We start from the raw sequence: 22,162 nt of genomic DNA on the forward strand, positions 1-22,162 counted from the left end.
CTTGGGTACTCTTGGGATAGCAAGTGAAGTGAAATAGTTGTCTTAGCATTTTTTCAAAATACTTTGAAGAGCAATAGACTGCAACATAAAGAGAAAATATTTCCCATTTTGGGGTGATTGCATTTGTAGCCCTGGGTCATTTAGAGGATCTCTCATCATGCACATTGCAGACCACCAGGGAAAAACAAACAAACAAACAAACAAAGAAACAAAAAAAACCAACAACAACAAAAAAAAAAAAACCCAAAGGAGGAACTAAGCAGCTGTATTTTCTCCTGTAGTAGAATCCATGGGTTGGCCAATGCAGTCACTTTGAAAAACAGCATTATTGCAACTCATCCTGGTCAAAATCTGAATGCTGAAAGAGTACTAAGATTGAACTGATGGATAGGAATTGCATCTACATGGCTCAGTGCTGGCAAACTCACTTCAGCTCTGAGACTGGGAGGAGATTTCAAGCTCCTCTTGGGCCGTACTTCTGTTGTGAAGCCACCTAATGGTAGAAATACAGTAGGATAGACCACTTGGAGAGTTGTGGCAGGTTATTAAGAAATGTACTTGTGTAAGGAAATTCCTCTTCTTTGCATTACAGAGCCAGACACGCTCCTTTGTGCTTTTTGACTACAGGGACAGGTTCTGCCTCATGCAAGAGCAATGTTGGCTGTCTCAAAACATTTGCAGAGGAGCAAAACACACTCTCCACCATATGCTGCTGGTCAGCTGGCACAACAGCACTGTACAAGGAAAACATCACTTCTTCCTTCAGCAAAACACTCATTCTTCATTCAGTAAAAAACCCATTGCATTAGAGGCAGCCGGATGAATTCTGCTGTGCTTCCTTCTTATACTAATTGTGTATTGGGTATACACAAGATAATTTTAAAATGAGGTTTTTCATTCCCAGCCTGTGAAAGATTCTGTTTTCCAGCTGCTGGAAAATAACATGAGCTGATCCTGTAATGAATTCTTTCATGTTCATTATTGCCTCATTACCACTAAATGTTGCCAGTTCTTAGATTTGTGTTCTACTTCATAAATTCTAAAAAGCAGCTCCATGTATTTAGAAGCTATTTCCCTGTTTTAAAAGAAACCAGAGTCTATTCCAGAACCCAAGCCAGATCCCTTACAGTTTCAATGAAGATAGATTGCCATGAGCTTCTTCCAAAAGATGAAGAAAAAGTTTTTGCAGAGAAATTTATCTCCTTTTTTTTTCCTTTGAAGGAAAAAAAAAAACTGTGCTTTTTGTGTTCCTGAAGAACAGCAAGTAAGTCTAACAAAATTGCACTATTGTGTGTGCCTTTTTTTTTCCATTGGCAGAAGGCAATAAAGGGCCAGAATCCATTTTCCCTGGTTTTACATACCAAGTCCATAGGGTTCAATTCACTCCAAAATAAAGTGGAGCTACTTTGGAAGAGCTATCAATGAGGTCTGGAGGGTTTATCCCATCAATTTTTAATTTGAATACAAGCCATGTAAATGTTGAGCACTTTATGTCAATTCTGTATTGCTTGATTGCTATAAAATCTCTTCAAATAATGGTGAGTGGTTACTGTGAGTTTTCATTTTTATTGACAGCCCAAAGTAGTGAATAGGACAAAGAGGTAATTTTATTTTCTTACTTAGACAGGTATAGGCAGAGCAGCACAACAAATTTGTACTGCTATTATGTTGCACATACCCATAAGAAATAGAAGAGATTTTGCTATATGCTGCAAGAGTAGTTCACAAAAATGAAGTTGCCAAGAAGAACATCAGTTCTGAACTGTGCACCTTCCAAATATATGTGAATTCTGCCTGGGAAAAACAGTAATGTTGGATCTTAGTCGACAGTGTTACACACATGTTGGGTTTAACCAATGAATCTTTCCAAAAGGAGCTAGAGAGGGGAAAAATCCATAATGCAGTAGGACACATTTCTCATTTCCCATTGAAATCTGTCTGCTTCCACCATGTCCAGGCAGATTTAAACAGATGAAAATGTCAACTAAGCAATGATTTTGTATGTACATAAATTAAGATATGAGAGTGTTCAGTAATTTATTTTAGCTGTTAAAATGCTGCTGTGATTTTAATTTTGAGAAAGGAAGAGCCTTAGAAGGATTAGAAGACAGTATCTCATGGCAAACAACCAAAACTGGATGAGTTCAAAGATGCAAGAGGATGTGTTCAGTCAAAGATGTATTCAGTCTGTTAAAGAAGGAGCATGCAGCTGTGTCCTAATAAAAAGAAATAATTGAATTTATTTGATCTTCTAGGATTTTTTCCTTCATAGTGTATCCAAGAGAGCATTGATGTTATGTCTTCTTTTTTTCATAATGTCTTTCAAAACCAGGCCTAGTGTCAAGAATCCTTCTTTTCCAGTGTCAGCTCTGACATTTGGCCATTGGTATATTCATTACATTGGATCCCTTCTGTACTCTCTACATGGACTTGTTTTATTATCTAAACCCAAAATTCAATTTTACTTGTCATGTCCTAGATGGAAGTAGAATGCATAAAACAGGCTGAAAATCCAAGTGTAGGTATAATAAAATATTTAACCCTAGTACCCCATTCAGCCATTGCTTAGTGTTTCTTTCAGTTTTTTGAAAAAAGTGGATTTTCTTTCTGTTTTTCCTCAGCAAATCTGTTAACAGTTATAATTTCTTATTGCAAGAAGGCCTGAAAAATTTGGCATCTGAATATCATCACCTTATGGCATGTTGTACCTGAGCAAAAACTTACCCCCCACACTTCACAAAAGCGGAATTCATGGAAGGAACAGTTGTAGCACTTTGAAGTGCTATTTAGGCTGTCAATTCTCTTTTCATAAATGTTTTTAAATCAGGGATTTAAATTAAGCACTCACATTAATCACTCTCAAACTAATCAGTGAATTGATTCCAAATCTGGCAGCCAGTCAGTGTTGAGATGAGATTTGCTGCATGTATACTCACAAATTTTGTTTGCACAGTATTTTATTGCAAATATAAAAAGGCAAATGCAGTTGTCAATTATAAATGAAATTGAATCAGGACAAACTGAAGTATGAAACTGATATATATACACCCAGCAGCCTGTCAGTATGGACAAAACCACCTGAGATTTGACATCTCACTTGATAGATTTTCTTGTAAATAATAAATCACCTTTTCTTTCTGCAAACAACATGAACTGTGCTCATAATTTGAGATCCCTTACATTATTAACAGCTTGGCAGAGAGTTCAGAAACTCAGTAAAGAAAATATTCAGGAGATCCTATACAGTTTATATTAAGATTCCCCACTGATCTTTTGTACATAGCCTTTCTATTTTACTAGGAAATTTACATAATTTTGAATTAGAAAAGTCATGGTCTTCTGCTTCTTGGGGCATTTCCATACTGGAAGTATTCAGAAATATGACTTGAATGACAAGAATCAGAGAATGTCTTGTTGGAAGAAACATTTAAAGATCATCTAGTCCAACACTCTGCCATGGACAAGGACACCTTTTATCAAACCAGATTGTTCAGAGCCCTTCCAACACGGCCTTGAGCATTTCCAGTGACAAGGTATCCACAACTTCCCTTAGAAACATTTCTCATTGCCCCACAACTCCCCATAATTAAAAATGCTTTCCCTATATCTAAATCTAAATCATCCCTCTTTCAGTTTAACACCATTGCCCCATGTTCTACACCATGTTCTACCACTACAGGAAGGCTGGAATCTTTTTTACTCAAGTAGTGCATAGAGTTTGCTATGCATTTCAGAAAGTGAGACATTTCCAGCAGTGCTCTTGCATTTTTACAGCTCCTGGAGCTGATGTGCCAAGGAACAAATTTTTTCAAATTTCTTCTGGCTCAACATGGGTCCTAAAGAAGGCATAGCAAAACAAGGGAAGAAAGACAAAAGGAAAGAGCACACAGACAACTCCTAGGCCACAAAATAATCCTATTCATCCTCTGAAGACAGTAACACAAAAGAAAGTCTTTGTCACTAAAGCTGGTTACTTTCTAGCCTTGACATGCTTCAAAAAATTTCCATGATGTAACCATCAATAACAGGCTGTTATCTGATGAAGACAGTGGTACCTTAAAAGCCTCACTAAGTGATGCAGACCTGAGCCTATATGTTTACTCCCAAAAATGCCAAGTATTCCTGTGTAGGAAGGAAATTCCATATTCTCACTGCAAGAGTTTAGTGAGCAAAGAGAGGAAACCAAAAAATCTATCATGAAAAACGAAAAGAATACTGCAGTTCAAGTAGCATAAACCAGTACTCCTTTCTCTCAATCCTTTTTGTTATCTGAAATATACCTTCACAAAAACAGAAGATTGCTGAAGCAGGAGAGAAAAGTTGGCAGGAAAGGATTCATGTCCATGCCTTTTCTCTGGTGCTGTAGTGAGCATGGGGAGGGTAGACGTGGAGACTGGGACAATGACACAATCAAAGTTCTCTTGCACAATAGCCAATTAATCTTTGGCTGTAACAGTAGAAATTCTCCTCACACTTCTAGTAGAAGATCCATGATTCGGAGCACACTAGGGCAGGTGTAGGTGTTTCAAAAAAGATTAAGACCATCCTGTTCTTTCACACCCTGAAAATCTTCGCATGAATAGCCAAGTTTAGTTTTAGGTCTTGAAATTACATGTGGGCTGCTGAAAGTAAAGATATCATTAAATATTCATTAATTCCTTTCTAGGAGTAATTTATTCTTCTTACTTTCCCACCCCCCCCCACCCCCCCCCCAAATAGACATCTTTTTGACTGTTTTTTGTGGCAGATAACCTGCAGGGCTAAATGGAAATTGAGTTTGTGCCCTTATTTCTAGAGTAATTTGGATTAGTGGTGTATCACTGGGGAAAATAGCCATCCTAGCTGCTAGGCAGTTTTAATAGTGATGTAGCCACTTTTCCCTTATTTATTGTAGTCTTCTTTTCTCAGTTTCATATTTTCTTGTTCTTAATCTGAACATCCAGTTTATAGATAAATAATTATTTACTGTAAATTAAACATAGATTTCTTCCAACAGTGATTTGTAATAATTACATAAAATATAAAAGAAAGAAAAACAATCTGGCTGCAACAGATCTTCTTAATTACACCAACCTGTATTTTTCAACATATAAGCTTACTGAAAGATCTGCAGGAACATCACAACTGCATATCTGATTAGCTAAAGCTAAACAAATCTGAATGTTAATTCAGTAGAACCCTCTGAACTGGTAGACAGCCAACATAATTAAACAGTTTCCTGATAAAGAGACACAAAAATGCTTCTGAAAAGACTTGCCATGACATAAAGTAGCCATCAAAGTAAAACTACAGCAATAAGGAGATTACTGACAGCATTCAATTTGTCTTTGGTATATATTTCCTTCTTATGAGTGGAATATCTGTTTGTAATGGAAGTTTGGCATTTCACACTGATTTAAGAGTTTGAGATACTTCATTTGTGTATCACTAAATGAATGTACCCCTGTTAAGCAGTTTTACTCTCATTAAATATAATTGTTCTAAATTAGCATCCATGAAGATACCCTGATTCACAGCTTTTTCTATACTGGTGATTGTATACAAATCACATAATCCTGGTAAAGAACGAAAAAGAAACCAGAGCAATAAGTAAGAGAAGGAATTTGTAGTTGCTTTTCAGAAGAGCAGGCAGGGAAGTGTCTTCACACCAGCCTCTCCTAGGACAGGGAAGATTCAGTTTCTCAGCTAGGTCAAGGGAGTAGTCATAGCCCCTCAGGGTTGCTATTTGACACAGGTGTCTCTCTAAAAGAGACACGTGGCCATTGCAGTCCAGGCTTTGGCAGAGTTCTGATTTCTACAGTGTTCAGCTCTCTTGCTGAATGGAAATTATCTGCAGTGCTGGTGTTTCTTGGGCTTGCTCCATGCACCCTGCACAGGAACGTTTTGCCATACAAATTCTTCAAACGATCCTCTTAAGAATTAATGTTGGGAGAAAGCTTTTTCCTTTTTGAGCTGTTATGCTTAACATCTAATTACCCCTTGGTGTCAAGGCTAGCATGGTAACTCTGTAGGCCAGACATTTCTCATGAGGAGTAAGGAATAATTTAAAACCATCATTAGGAGCTGCAAGGTCTTGAAAATAGCAATTCTGTTCACTTTATCTATAACTTTAGATAACTATGCTACAGTATTCCTTCCAATTTAGTGCTCATTTCTGGAGTTACTAGGTAAAATAACAGGCTGACATATGTACTGTATCATATGCTTGATTGCCTGTATGCAGAAAATGGCAATGAACCATTTCAGATAACCAAGTGATTTAATGCTTGAGGGAATTTCCAATATAATTAATCAGCATCTTGGGACTTTAAACTGTTTGCTTAAGAAAGATGTTTGGTTAATTGAGGTCCTCTAACTAAGGTTACATAGAATGTAGAGCAACTTTTAGTTAGGCCTTGAAGTGTTGCAATGAAAGGTGTCTCAGAGGATTATTGGAAAAAACGGTTTTCACATCTAATAATTTACCTCTTAATTATCCTAATTACTAGCCATTTGATAATTTTTATTATTGTATAAGCTAAACTGAAAGAAAATTTTCCTTTTTTATATAAAATGAAGAGTAAAAGTTGGGCCTTAACTACATACAGAAAAACTTAAAGTAAAAAATCTGTTTACATTAAACTTAAGCTACCAAGGCAAAAAGAAATGTTTACTGCTGCTGTCTGCAGCCTGTTCATCCAAATTTCATTATTTCAGTGACCTTTCTTATAGTAGCTGTGTGTAATGTTTGTAAAACGAAATTTTGAGGCAAGGGATTTATCTATAAATTTTCATTTGCTTCTACCTGTTTTATTTCTGATGAAAGGTTCTGATTGACAAATTAAGTGTAATTGCTTTAAAAAACAGCCTTGATACATGCTGTCTTACAACTAATACTTCATGAGGTATTTGTGAACTTGGAGTCAGTATAAATGTCAACATGGGGAATATATTTAATCTTTCTGCACAGCTGTTTTTATCAACCTTTTCCTCAACTATTAACAAATAGCTGATCAAACCCTCAGGGGAACTTGCCGTGACACATACTGAAATTGGTTTGCCCATCCTAGCCCTTCTCTTGCCTGGTGGAAGGTTAATGCTTTAAATTGATCAGAGAGTTTGAGAAGATGGACTAATTCAGGAGCAGTTACACAAGTGGTAAGAGGTCTGACCTTGTCCCACCATCTGGTATGAAATTATAAGGCAACTCATTTCACTGGAAGCAAGACCCCTCTTCTAATGCTGGGGTGGATTTTGTGATTTGCTAATTTACATCAATGACTCAGCTGCTCCAGACTGAAATTCTGACTCACAGCCAGTGGGGTTGCAGGTAAAGTGAGGGTAAAATGTTTCCCACCCGTCTGCAAACTCCAAAGGAAGGCTGTAACTTGGTGAGTGCTATTCCTGGCAAATTCCTGGCACTATTCCTTTAAAAAGACTGTGTTAAAGTCCTTCTCTCATAACATTGATAAGAGCATTTCCATCATTTTCAATACAATCAGAATTTTATGCTGAAGAGGAAGAAATGTAATTTCAGAGTGACTTCCTTGACAGTAGAGACTATATGATTTGCCTAGAAAATTATTTTTCTAGTGCCTGGGAATTTCTGTTTTTCATTTTTGTCAAAATTGCTCTGTTGACAATGTTTATTCATGACACATTGCACTATAGGGTAATCTTTGTTTGCTGTGTTTACTTGACAAAAGTGACTCAGTGGGACAACTGTGCTCTTGAGTAAATGATATTTAGGGTAGAACATTTGAATTGTCCTTTGGTTGAAAGAGCATGGGTGTGTGGCCTTCTGGCCATTTTTTAACTTAAAAGGTGCTGAGGAGTGCTTCAGCTCTGGAAATACATATGCTTTTGAGGGGAAAAAATAATATTGGAAATTACCTTTTAATTTGAGTTCTGTGACCTAGAAATTCTTAAATATTGCAAGAGTGACAAGTGTTTTCCAGTGAATTTGTGGCCATGTTCATAAATGGCATCCCTCACAACATTATAGGAGGTACTCTGGATTTACATAGAATGGTTTAATTTGGAAAAGTCCTTTAAGGTTGAGTTGAGCCATTGCAGACATGTGCAGGAGCTGTAGAAAGTACAGCCTTTTGTTTGCAGCCAAGATGTAACATGTGCCATTCTCTTGTGAAATGCCTGTTTTCCCTTCTAGTGTCCTTTCAGCTTTTGGTAGAGAGGATCAGAGCTGAATCTAATAATGGAAGTAAGGCTTGGTTTTCATGCTTTTCTCAGAAAATGCATGTGGTAAACACTCCTTACGTTACCTGCATGTCTACTCCTATGCCACTTACGTGTGACCTGTAAGTGGTGTGGTGACATGACCACCACTGGACAAAATACATGAGGTAATTTTGCAGCTCAGTTACCTTTCCTACTTAAAAGCTGGAATCTAGGGGAGTGAGCAGAAAGAGTTTTTATATATGTCTGTTCCATCATCACTATGCAGTGAATCAGTGGTAACAAAATCCACTTTACAGAACATGATGTTCATTTCACAGTGGCCAAGATGAGGCTGACTGGGTACTGGGACTTAAAGATCCTCTTACCCTTGAGTGAGATTTGGCCTGTGTCTTTAGCTCCCTGAGATTCGTATCTCATGAGTAGACAGCTCCGTGCAAATGCATCAGATAAATTATGCACAAACACTCTATCTTAGGCAAAAAAAAACAGATACAAATGCTGCTTTGCTTTCCCCCAAAAGTGGTTGTTTCCATCCATACAATCTTCTCCTATCTCACACAGTACATTTATTTTATTTCCATTAATAGGCACTCTGTGCACTCATTTCATCAAGGGAATGAAATAACCCAGTACTGTTGAATGAAATACTGATACAGTAGAAATAAATGCAGATGTTTTCTATATGTAGGCTTCCCAGTTGGGTAATTGACAGTCTATACAAATGTTATTTTCTGGCACTGTTAATAATTTTTTTTGGTGATTTGTGTCATAATCCATTTATTTCCAGAATCTATCATTGCATTGACAGCAGAGAGTACAGTGTGCTTTTTGTAAGGTCAGTCTGAAGATTGTTATTTAAAACAGAGTCCAAGGCTTAGGAAGAAGATATCCCAGGAGGTGATAAGGGAAATTGCATTGAGACAACAGAGCAGGAGGTTAGCTTCCTACGTTCTGGAACGGCGAGATATGAGGAACAAAATAGAGCAGTAGTAAATCCCAGGGTAATGGCGTCATGTTATTTCATGGAATGCCATGGAAAAAACAAATGGAAGGAGAATAGTAATGTCTTACACATGCACTGTAAGCATCTATAGGCAAATTGAGTGATCCATGTGCTGAAGATGAATTTTAAATAGAAAACTGGGGGAAGAGAGGTGTAAGATACCCTGCTAGCTCCAGTTGTGACTCCACTAACTCCACTAGAAAACCTGTCTTGAAATGATCTCCTGAGAATATGAAATGTAATTCTTCATTTTCCCACCCAAAACCCATAGCAGCTCAAAAGCTCAAGAGCAATGTTCTGTGTACAGGAAACCCTTGACATAACTGTTGACAGAGAACACCTGAAATTGAATCATGAGGAAAATGGAGTCTTCCTTTTTCTTCAGCGTTTTAAAGCCAGCAGAGCACCTGGCATCAGCTTTCTGCATCAGATAGGGAAGTGGGTGTCATTTCTTACAAGATAAGCTGCTGTTAGGGAGCAGCAGCAGCCTGGAGGTGCTCAGAGCAGCTCAGGGTAGGCTGGGAATGCACGGTATGTGCTACCTTAAGCTGGACTTTGTGGCATTTACTCCCAGCTTACTTTGCCAGTGAGCTCTCATGCTCCATCCCTGAATATTTTTTCTTGGTGTTACAAGGTTTCCTACACTTCAAAAGGCAATGCAACTAAGGTATAATAGCAGAGCATCCTCATCTCATTGTACATTCCCATTGCAGAGACATGGGGAAAAGTCCCTGTGTTTGACAGCATCAGAGGATGAGAGCATTCTGCTGATGTCTTGATCTGTCCCAGCTCTGCAGTGTTGTTTTTTGAATTTCCCCATCCTCCATAGAGTTAGTGAGCATTTGTTAGTTATGTGCTTCACTGAATATCCCAAATACAGTGACTGTAAGGTAATTTTCTTTGTTGACTGACAAATTGTGTACTGTTGCTCTATCATGGAACCTTGACTGAGTCTGGAAACAGCATTTGAGCATATTTGGTGTAGTCTATCAATCAAAATGGGGAGAAAGCCAAAGAAGGCGTTCTCCATAGAAACACAAGGTTACAGTGGGAACACTGAGCCTTGGTGATAAATGGCACTGACACTGATTGCTCTGCTCCTGTAGTCTCTGGGGGTGTCTTTATGCAATAATTTTTTTACTAAAGTGCCCCTTACTTTCCTTTTTTAATCTGCTCAACATTTTGGCTGCCATATTTTACATAAGTGAAACACACTGTATCATTTTTTCCCAAGAGTAGCTTTTCTAATATCTCTAAGCTCAAAATTTTATATTTGCATGTGAGCATAGTAGTATCAAATAATTCAAAGCAATTGATACTTCTAGATCAAGGTCTATTCTCAGTTACCAGTAAGGATTCAGCAGTGATTTAGCTACACAAATTTATAGTTACTGTTTTTTAGAGTGATTCGTAAAGGAATTTGGCAGCCAGAGGAATGATAAGAAGGGGAGTTCATTGCTACAGAATGCTGTGGGCACCAGCAGTTTATATGGGTTCTTAGAGGAATTAGAGAAATTCATGCAGGAAAAATTAATTTGGGCTGCCACGCCTAAAGACACCCCTCCTGATACAGGACCTTTGTGACCTGGAGATTGGTGGAAGCTGATGAAAGTACCTGGGGGAAGCAATGCTGTGTGCCTATTCTGCTCTCAAGTTAGTTGTGTGTTCATCTGCTAAAAGCCCTTGCAGGAAGCAGCTCTAAGGGGACAAATCCTCTCAGTGGGTACGACTGTGCTTCTGGTAAAGGGTGAGTTCTGCAAAGAGAACCCCCAGAACTGTAACTTGTGGTACAAGAACACAGCAATAACACAGCAGTACTCCTGTCTGGCAGAAATGGATGAGGACAGTCTCTGCTTCATGTCAGGGCCCTGAGGGCACCATTGGCCCCTCCTGGGGGTTTGACTGCCAGGGCTCAGGGCCAGTCTAGTGCTCTGTGATACAGTTGCTGGTCTTAGGGAGAAAGTTGGTAAGACTCAGTGAGGTCTTTCTTTACCTGCCATTCACACAGGATCTGGTTTTAAGCTCAGGCTCTAGCTCCTTGGGTCCCAGCCAGTCTGCATTGCAGCCACATCATGACCATGCCCATGCTTGGCTGTGGACCCTTCTGATGGACTGCCCCTGACCCATGAATTGGCTTTCCAGCCTGACCCCATACCTACCTCATCACCCATGGACTTGCTGTGCCTGGCTGCCCCCTTCCAGTCTGCCCTGCTCCCCCCATGAAGGCAGTGGGGTGAGCCCTGGCTGGTGGGGCCATCCCCTGTGGCTCACAGCTGCCCACCTCTTACCTTGGGAACTCCCTCCCTTGCTGTGCCACACCAGCAGCCCACTCAGGGGTGCCACAACCAAGTTGTTCACCCAGTCTGTGATCCATTGTAGGTGATGAAAGGTTGGTGCTTTTCTCACCTCTGGTTTTTATGCACCTTTAGCTGTGGGACACGGGCACACCCTCCATCTTGCCTTTTGTCAAGTGAATCTAGCACAAGTGGTCCCACACACTGGGAGAAAAAGCAATAGCTTCGACAGTAATACGCTTGATCATGCAGCACCATGATCTTATAATTTAATTACATCTTTGCAGAGATTCTCTTACAAGAATGTGTAAGTTTGAAGGTTACCATGCTAAACACAAAGGTTAAGGGTATTTATGGGCATGGCTGCTCAATGAATTTCAGTAGTAATTGTAAGGTGACTCAGACATGTTTTGCCTGGAGTTTCTAGAAGCTTGCTGGGGGTGCTTTTGACTTCAAACAGACAAAGATAATAAAATGGCCTGGACTGAAACATGGCTTATGGCTCACTTGTAGTCATTAGCTAGGATAATGAAGATCACTCCAGCTACCAACAGGTTGTGTATCAACATAGGCAGTGTTCAGAGTGAGAGAAGTTAATAACACAGTAAACTCTGCAACTGGAATCTGTTAATCTAATTTGCCTCATGAGACAGAAAATAGATCACAGGTTTTTTCTTCCTGCCTTCCTTCCTTGAGAATTCATTGGTAGAGGAAGCCAGTGTCAAACAGCCCTGACAAATTATCATTTCTGTGCACAAAAAACATAATTCAGGTTTCATCACCCTTTCCTGTCAACAAGTTTCAGTCTGTTGGGGAATGATCATTTCTATGTTACCTTCTGCCTCTGCTACAACTGAACCATGTTCAAGCTCAGGATGATAAATATATATAGTAAATCATTTAGACAAATTGCCCCCCTAGTAAACCATCAACTTATATTAACATTGTTTTAAACATTTAGTATTGCATCTGCTCTGTGATTTTTGTTTTAATAAAAAATCCATTTATTCATCTCTTCAATATGTCACATTTGTGTTTCATCCTCTCTATAAATGTGATGCTCTTTTACTCAAACATTTGGAACACTTCCTGTCTTTTCATAGTTCCACCTCATTGGGCCTAACCTCAGAACCTTGAGTTTCTCTTAGGCTGATTAACTGATATTTCATCCCTTTACTTTTTCTAAGGAGTAAATTGGGGATTTTCTTTCTATGTAACTACATGTTGATTCATTTGTCTGTTTACTAATTTTGTTTCTATTTATTTTTTGCATCTATATCCTCCTCTTGTGTTTTAGGTCAAAGGCATCATAAATGAATTCACAGTTCTTTCCCTGCCTGCCAGAATAAGTGCTTATAAAAGTCTGGTTTCTAATTCCTTAGAGTTGATGAGAGACCTTTGCCCTGAAGCATATAGTTTGATATGCCAGTGTGCACCCTCTCTAATGAATGTTCCCATTATATACTTACTTGTTCAATCTTCCTTTGAATCTTAGTAACATTTGACCCCTGAGATGACATGCAGAAAAAAAAAAAAAATCCACATTTTAATCACTTCCTATTTTATTCAAAAGAAAATCTATTTAAAAAACCAGACTTCCTCCCTGTGTTTCAAACGTACTGTACCTAGTTCTTCCATAGTCTTTCATTTCTGTCTGTGTCTGTCTCCTTCCAGCTCTAAACAGTTTGCATCTTTTCAGTCCTTCTTCATATAAAAGCTTTTGTAGGACTATTCATGACCACTGTCTGTCTCATGTCTTTCCATTCCTGCAGCTGGCTTTTGTGAGATGATGATACTTCTGGCTATGGGTGCTCTCAGTTAGACACATCCTTGATTTGTAAAACAGAAAATAATACAGCCCTCTATTATTCTCTAGGCACACTTTTTTGATCATCTGTGCATAATGGGAGCAATAGCTTCTTCTTGATGTCTTTAAAGTGACTGTATATCATCTGCACTAGAGATCCAAGCTATCCAAAATTGACAGATAATTCAATCCTAAAATAATTTTTGGAGTGTGTACCAGGCAGAAAGAAGAGATTGACACGTAACTACTAGGAAGAGTGTCCTTTGATATATGAACAGATAAAGTCTGAGCCAGACATAATTTTTCAGAATCCATTTTCTGAATGTCTTTTTTACTTTCAAATACCATTCTTCTAGTCAGATGTTTGCCAATTTACAACATGAAATTCAGAGCCTTTTGGGCAAGCTTTTATTCTAAACTATCATGCTGGTTCTTCCTTTAAGCTGCATGTAGGTTTCCAACACATTCTTCTTTTAGTCTGATCAATAGATAAATGAATTGCCCTTAGAAATAGGTATTTTGAAATGGAATCTTTTATAAAATAGGGTATAGGTTTTTTTTCAGTAGATGCTAAGCAGCTGAATTATTAATTGCACCTGGTGTTTCAGGTGCTCAGCATTTGGTCCTCACTCTCCACTAGCTTTCAAATGACATATATGCTTTCAATTAGATATTTAATATCCTGTCAGGATTCATGTTCCACTGTAGTATAAGGCACATTTCATGCACTCATCTCCTCTCCTTGCTTGCTTAACTCATATGCCTCAACTCTGAGATCTTCACAGTGACAGGAGGAAAAAATCTAGAATTACCTAGCAGTAATCTCCTTAAATCATATACTAGGCTAGGTGTTTTTAAGTGAGAGGAAGGGAACCTAAGGTGAGCTCTTAAAAAGCCAATATTGCAGTTCTTTTCCTTTCCTCCTCTGTTGTGTGTAGTATTCATATAATAGAAATGCTCCTAGGGGAACATTTCAAAGAGCCTTGGAAAATAATTACAGACCATGAGAAGATGGGAAAAAAGTTTAGTTCTTCTTTCTCAATTGTAGAAATATCTTGAGAATGGTAGGTACATTCAGAGAGAGAAAAAGTTTTGCATGGGTATAAAGTCACAAGAAAATATAGCAGAAGAAGTTGTGCAACAAGTTTGAGGAATAAAGTTAAATTTCTAGAAGGGGCTACTTTCACTTGAGTGAAGAGACTTCTTAATTTCAAGGAGAAAGTTGTATGGCAAATCTGGCAGAATGCATGTTGAATTTCCATGTTATCTTTCCTAGTCTGATGAGGGGAATATTTTGAAAAGCTATTGCTAAGTGTTTAAAGGTGAATTGCTGGAATCAGGCTTAGTTTCAGAAAGACTTTCCTGTTTTCCTAGAGACTCTCACGGGGCTCTTAGCAAGGACGAATCTTGTATCCCTAAGTATACCTGCAGATCTAGTCCTTGGTGTCTAGGATACAATATCTGTAGAGCTTGTACTTGAGTAGGAGAGGGTTTTCTCAGTAATCTCACCTTTTGTGTCTCTCATTATGCCTTATTAAAGTGCACTTGTTTAGAAACTGGACTGTACTGTAAGTCTTCTCCACCTTAAGCAAACCTCCAGGGGAAGTGCTTTGGCTTAGGGCTCTTCTGAGTAAGGTATGGAAACTGTTCAGATGAGTCCTGTTTGGAGTTGGAAGAGTTGTGTGTCTGAAAAAAAGGAAAACTAGTGAGTAAAGGCCCCCTTCTTCCACCCCTCAGGCACTTTCTGCTGGCTAGGAGCTTAGTGGGTTTTTGAATGGGCTGCTACCTGCTTTTGAGTGTTTGAAGGCAAACTTGAAGAGACAGCACTAACAATGCTATAGGAAGAGTAACTGGGCTAGACAGATGAGACTGTGGTTATCTAATAAGTTTAACCATGGGTGAAATAGTTAGAGGTGAGAAAAAGCTCAGCTGGCTGCCAGGTTCATGAGCAGTAAACTTCCACCTGGCCTTTCTAGCCCCACCACTCTCTGAAGCACCCTAAAACTAACCCACAGCCCATCAGTGCAGTGAAGAAGGGGGTTTCATGCTCCTTTGAGGCATATGTGAATAATTAGTTGAACTTTTTTGTTCAGACTAAGTTAATAAGCTGCAGTATATTATGTGTTTAATAGACAAGTGAAAACACAGTGGATTTCTGTTATCTAACTCTACCATGGCTTCTTGTTGCTATGTGTGGGAAGCTCCTTCAGGAAGAATGTGGAAGGAAAAAAGCCCTTCTCGGCTTCATAAACCTGTAACGGGAATACAGAATTGCCTGGGCTACAATGTCAGGATAATTAACAATGAAACACCAGTGGTGAGGGAGCTATCAAATGGGATATCTCTGAATCAGTATCGGGTCTGGTATTAATTAATGAAAGCACTAATTAAGGTTTATATTAAACAATCTGGAAGACAAAATGAAGCACGCATTGATCAAATTTGTAGAGGCTAGGCTGAAACTACAGAATGATTGATCAAGAGATTTTAGAGCAAGAGGCAAATTTTAAATAGGGTGTGATTTTAATTTAGATAAATTTAAGCAATTCACTAGAGGGTGACACTTTATAAAATGGAAGGCTGCTGATTAGAGCTCATTAACACGAAGAACTAGGAGAGTGGGTAACAAATGGGGCCCAAATCCTAATGCCATGAAGCTTTAAAAAGATAAATAGCTTTCCTGGCTGTGCAGAGAGTAAAAGGTAGGTCATTTGTAGGACAGTGACTACAAGAATATCTATTCTGTATTTCTAGTGTGGCAATATGGGTATAAAACTTCAGCCTGTTATCCATGGGAAATTAACTCCTTGATTCTGACCTCAAGGTTGGCTATTAAAGGAATTAAGTGTCTGAAAGCAGTGCTGGGCTGATAGATCTGTGTACATGGTCTCTGAGAGGCATGTGAGCACAGTGTGTTCCACTCTTGGCCATGTGGCACCTGATCATACACCCTACTTACGATCCATTGGCTTCTGATGCATTCCGTTACTTGGCACAATGCAATGAGAGGAAACTGCTTTGGTCAAGGAAATGCAGCAGGACATAAATGTAGAAGTCTCAGCCCCTGTCTACCATTTTATCAACTTGTTCCTTCCTGTTTGTGCAAAACTGAATTTTTGACATTATCTTCTGACTAGGCAGGGTAAATCAGTTGAACACAAAGAGCATATCCAAGGAAAGAAGTTTTGAGAAACAGGTGCTGGGGGGGTTTGAGCTTTTTTTACAGCTCAGCTCTCTCTTTTCTTAGAGTGACACCATGTAGTTGAAGCCCTGGTACAGCAGAAGTACCATTGCAGCCAGTTGTTCCTCACGACTTTTTATTCTTGGGAAATAAGGAGGAAAAGGTGGGAGCAAACTGCTTCATGCATACTTGGGAGAGTTAGAAAAATGTCTGAAAATACTTCAGCATCTAGGAGGAATTATAGACCAGTTATCTGGTCCAACAGTTTCAAGTAAGCCATTGACAACCAGACTTGTAGTATATGTAGTTATTTGATGCCTGTGTGAATGCCTCTTACACAAGAGTGCTGTATTATGCTTGAGAAGCATTCTGGTAACTCAGGCAAATTTTCTTGCAATAAAATGAAATAATATTTTTTTGGTGTTGCACCAGCAATGAATCTATATATTTTGGAATCAGTTTACTAGTGACATTTCTTTAATTGTATTTTCTTTCTTTAAAAAGCACTTACTTTTACACAGAATTAATGATGGCATTTGCATATCCTTAGAGGTTTTTTTATAGTAATAGCTTATAATTGCACAGAATCATAGAACAGCTGAGATTGGAAGGGACTCCTTGGAGATGGTGTAGTATAATAACATGCTCAAAGCAAAGTCAGAAAGAGCAGACTGCTCTGGACTGATTGCAAGGCTTTGAACTCATCTAAAGTTGAAGACTCCTACAACCTTTCTAGCAGCATGTTTCAATGCTTCTTACTGTAACAGTGGTTTAATAAACAAATAATTATATTTAGATGGAACTTACTGCATTTCAGTTTCTGCCCATTTTGTCTGGTCCTTTCACAGGGCACTGAGAAGTCAAGCTCCTCCTCCTTCATTTCAGCCTCTCAGGTATTTATGTATATTAAGAAGATCACCCTGAGCCTGCCTTTCTCCAGACTAAACAGTCCCAGCTCTTGGTTTCTCCTCCCATAATAGATATTCCAGTCCCTTAATTATCCTCATGGCTCTCTTCTGGACATGCTCCAGTATAATAATGTCTTTTTTGGACTCGGGAGACTATTACTGGACATGGAATTAAAACGGAAGCATTAAAGTCCTAGAAAAATCTAGATTAGTAATGCATATCAAAAATAGAGTTTGCATAATTAAAAAAAAAAAAAAAGGAAGCGGATAAAGTTTTAGCTAGAACTGAACTAATAAATCCTACTCAAAAATACAGAAAATTAGATTAGTTGAAAATGTTAGACTAACATCTCTGTGTTATTTATCAAAGCAATGAGGTGGGGGGAGATGGGAGAAGAAGCAAATACTTATTCTGACAGTACACAAAGCCAACATGCAATACTTCCTTTATACATATAGGATATGCTTCAAGGAACCAAATGCCATGGCTTCCTTGGGATAGAGAACGTTTGCAATGAAAGGCTTTAGAAGGCAAAGGTTGAGATACCAAGATGGTCAGAGAAGACAATTAAACAGCTCACAATGAGAAAGAATTATCTGCTGCTGCCTGTCCTGCTGCCAGCAGCTTGCACTGAGTAGTAGGACAAAGTCTGTGTTTGTTCACCAGCTCCTTAAATGTGTTTTTCAGGGTGGGGGCATTGTGTATATAAGTAGTACCTACATCCATAGAGTTACACACATATACCTATGCAGATGCATACATATCTGTGTTTTGGTGCAGGTTTTGTTTACTCAATGAAAAGAGAATTATTTGCTATTATTACAAAGGATCTAGATGCTGTTTATAGATTTTAGCTGCTAGTGATATATTTTGTTACTGTCATTAGAGAAGCTTATAATACAGGGCAGGGTTGTCTTAAGTGCTGTATGGGAGATGCTCACTTCACCTTGACTAATACCACAAGAATTAATTGAACAAATAGGTTAGTGCTATTCTTGTTGATACTGGATAGCTGCCAGGCCAGAGCTGAGAAGGTTAGTCTCTGTTGTTTGCTGTTTTCTGAATATATAATAGATCATTATTTTAGTATAAATTGGATTAATTCCTAGTCAGAGTCAAAATGTTTAAATTTCTTCCATTTTCTTTTAAACATATCATGGCATGAGAAGTGAGGGAATTTCTTTAGTAAAAACACAGGGCACAACAAGAAACCGTTCTTTCAGGTGTCAGAATATGTTTGGAAATTTTGTCACGTTATTTTACACCAGAGAAAGGAGACTTTTCCACTAAACCCTTAAACTAAAACATTCTGACAGCTGATACTGTTTGTTGAAAGCGTGTCTTTGCTTTTCTTGGCTTGTTACTGCTTTTCTTAAACAGGGTGGAGGGAGGAAGAACATTTGTGATATGTACCCATTGACTTACTCTTGACAGTGCAAATATTTCCTTGTTAAGAAATCTTTCTGTTTCAATAAAGACTTTAGGTGCTAATCAAGGAAATTCAGAATTCTGATATTTGCCAAGGTATGGCTCAATCAGGTGATGTTGTCCTACATTTCTGAGGTTCCATCCATCTGGATTATTGCAGATGTCTCCTTTTGTACTCCCTAAGCACCCTTATGCAGCACAGAAGGGATAAGTGTACAAGCACCTGCTGAGACAGTGTTGTTAGGCCAATCTGAAACAAGCCTATGATGCTCCATTCCTCTGAAAGAGCTTGGTCATGCACTTCAGAACTTTGCAAAGACACAGCTTCAGCATGGTATAATTTTGCAGGGAATGGCATAAACATAACATTGTGATTTTAGGTAAAAGTCTGAGGTTATACAAAACAAATATGTCCTAGATTATGTAATTTTCTAGGAACCACTACAGCAAAGTGGAGCTCCTGTGTTTTTCCCTGCTTGACTCTTTTATGCCTGTGGCTTGTGTTTTTGCTTTTATTATTCTTGTCCTTCTGCTTGTTGGGGATCCTGGCTTTACCGAGCAATTAAAATTCCCATGCTACGATGTGTCACTGATCTTTGTAACAGTCTCCTGGCTTCACAGTAACGAGCGTGCTTGGCAATTTACAGTGCTGACAACTCCAGTTTTCTTCCTCTGCTGTTCAGGTGGCCAGAGTCACACAAGTGCCAACAAATTTTATAAAGCACAGGAACAGTGATTCTGACTCAGCAGGGCTTTGTACCAAAGTGAGAACAGGAGAGGTATTGTACCGAGAGCCCAAAATTGGCTGGCATCTCTGGATAGGAAGTGAAACAGGAAGATCACCTTGTAAACAGGCTTGGTGCCATCCAAACAGATGGGCTGAAGTATAAGCAGCCAAACAGTCATTTAGGAACACAAAAAGGATTTGTTCAAGGCACATTTCCAAGCATGAAATGTCAGAATGTTTGCCTGTGTCAAGCATCAAACCTGAAGGGAGGGATATGTGCAAGTAGTGTGGGATGAGTTAACACTGAAAACAAACATGTAAATCTGTCTTGGATTATTTCCTGAATCCATTGAAAGATTTTTTTTGTAGCTGTGAGACCTAAAATGGAGGAGTGGGAGAAGAGTCCTGCAAAGCAATATTATTCCCTACAATATGGATTACTTTCCACAAACTATGCTGACAAAGTAAAGAAATTATTTCTTTTGCACTCCCACAAATGTTGATGTGCAGGAGGGACCTAACATTCTCTGGCTGGTTAGTCTTTAGCAGCTGTATTTAATAGCTTCAGGATAAATTCTGTAGCACTAGCCAAAATCTAAAGTATAGAATCACAGAATGGCCTGGGTAGGGAATGATCTTAAAACAATATATTATACACAGAGACCTAGGAAAGCCTTAACCTAGGAGTTGTAGTGAGGACTGAATTGCTTTACTGTAATAGGAACCCAGCTCTGTGACTTCTCTGCGTAAAAGGTCAACAACAACAAAAGAGAGGGAGACATCCACCCAAACTTCCATAACGCTGAAAATCGAGAATTTAGGATGATAATTGATGGAAATGTGCTTTGTTGCTTTTCTATCCACTACAAAAGCCAGACAAATACTTGTCTGCTGATCAAAAGTGCAAAATAGAGAAGGGGTCATAAAGACATATACAATGACTTGAGAACAAATCAGTTTGCAGGTAAGATTCAAGGCAAAGCTCCTAGTTGCAAGATGAGCTTTATCTGAACTTTCACTGTTATGCTCTATAACTGGTGCCTTGCAGTTCCAGTTTAGGAAGCAGGGAATGAACGAAAGCATTAATCTGACTGAAATCCACATAACAGGATTGTGTGTGAAACAAAAGTGAAACCAGACAGTCGGTGAAATACAGCTTGAGGAGGAGGGGTGAATGTGCTGGAAGCAGCAGTTTTCTAACCTCTTTACTGTAGCTGAACAAGCTTTAAGAGGCATCAAACATTAGGGGGGCTAGGAAAAACCAGGAGCTAGTTACTGTTAATTGATTTTTGCAGCAGAATGTTCTTACCAGAAGTAGAGCTATTTGAGCAGGCTTCCAGGGAAATGATTTGCATTTGGTAGAACTGCCCCTCAGTTCTTGCAGCTCACACTGCCCTTGTGGCACTTTAACACTAGTCACTTGTTGGAGGCTGTGCATTTGATGTTTTGATTTTCACCAGTTGCTCGGCAGAAAAGGATTGTGCAACAGTCGAGGACTACGAGGCTTTGGGAAGAGGCGGAAAACATGCATTCAGACCTCCAAACAGGGAAGCAGTAAGAGAAATTGCCTAAATTATGGATAATCTGCTGCATAAGTCTGTCTTCTCCTGTTTTATAAAGCTTCCTATCCATGCAGTTTGGAAACTTATATCGACAGTGAAAGCCACGAGGATTCAAGAAAAGGTAAAAGCAAATTAAAAAAAGAACTACTTCAGTTGTAACCCTGGGAGTGATCTAACCATATCTTAAAGGGGAGGATCACAAGTTTAGCTGCACTGCTCTCTAAATGTCAGTATCTGTGAGTAATGGTTCTATTTAGGATTTTATGAGAGCACTGTGAATTTGAAAAAAATTTGCTCTGAGAATAAATAATTTGTGAATCTGAGGAAGTTACTGGAGACTTAAAGCACTGAGACCATGAAGCTTTAAGTAGTCATTACCTGCCTCTTTAAGATCACAGAAGCCCATCTTTCACTGCTGTCATGAGCTGTTTTCAGTGTAATTCCAGTTCATTTTGAACCACTCATCTCCATACCAGCTGTGTAAAAAAAAATTGTTAGACTTCCTTATATTCAGCATAGTCTTGAATCTGCTTGTTAGGATAAGGGGGGTATATTTGACAGAATTAATTTCTAAATAGGTATATAAAATAGATTAAAAAATAAACCAGACTTTCCCTCTTTTATGTCTTCTCTTAGCCAAAAGCTTTATGCTGTGCTGTTCTCTGTTCTGTAAAGGCTTTATCTTTTCTAAGATATTTATATTCTTCTAAGATCAGGTGTAGGCACTGGTCAGTATTTGGGCCCTTTGTCATGTAAATCTGTGTTAAATAAAAGGTTGCAGTCTTGGCACTAGGGCTTGTAACCTGAATTCTTAAATGTTTTGGTAGATCATGATTTCTTACCTTAAATGCAACATGAATATCCTTAGGAAAACTGAACTGTAATCTGAAGCAGTTGCTGTTTCACAAGGAAATGGAAGCTGTTTAGCATGGGTGGGGAGAGAAAGGGTGAGTCTGGAATGAGGCCATCTCTGATGAGTTACTATTCCTTTTCATCCAATATGGGTATTAAACTGTGTGATGAGCATTCAGAAGAATAAGAGCTATAACAAGAACTGAAATTCTGCATTCCTT

The 22,162-nt window shown here is 38.7% G+C and overlaps 1 protein-coding gene and 1 long non-coding RNA gene across 4 annotated transcripts in view; one reads left to right on the forward strand and one right to left on the reverse strand.

The window, feature by feature from the left end:
- Nucleotides 1–129: 129 nt before the first annotated feature.
- On the reverse strand, nucleotides 130–22,110 carry LOC146768210 (uncharacterized). Of its 3 annotated transcripts, XR_014953265.1 has the most exons (4): nucleotides 21,932–22,110; nucleotides 20,837–21,565; nucleotides 12,945–14,968; nucleotides 130–4,622 (listed from the first exon to the last, which is right to left on the reverse strand). It is a non-coding gene; the product is annotated as an uncharacterized LOC146768210 (long non-coding RNA). The 3 variants fall into 3 exon arrangements; XR_014953266.1 differs by lacking the exon at nucleotides 130–4,622 and having other exon boundaries at nucleotides 4,661–14,968; nucleotides 21,468–21,565; XR_014953264.1 differs by lacking the exon at nucleotides 130–4,622 and having other exon boundaries at nucleotides 4,661–14,968.
- The window catches only part of ATP2C1 (ATPase secretory pathway Ca2+ transporting 1), a 61,722-nt gene continuing 60,629 nt past the window's right edge, over nucleotides 21,070–22,162 (forward strand). The window contains exon 1 of the mRNA XM_021543345.4: nucleotides 21,070–21,210. Coding sequence (XP_021399020.1) covers nucleotides 21,103–21,210 — 108 coding nt within the window. The 5' untranslated portion in view covers nucleotides 21,070–21,102. The remainder of the gene's footprint in view (nucleotides 21,211–22,162) is intronic.

The sequence above is a fragment of the Lonchura striata genome, chromosome 2 (genome assembly GCF_050655825.1).
Source record: "Lonchura striata isolate lonStrDom1 chromosome 2, ASM5065582v1, whole genome shotgun sequence".
NCBI lineage: Eukaryota > Metazoa > Chordata > Aves > Passeriformes > Estrildidae > Lonchura > Lonchura striata.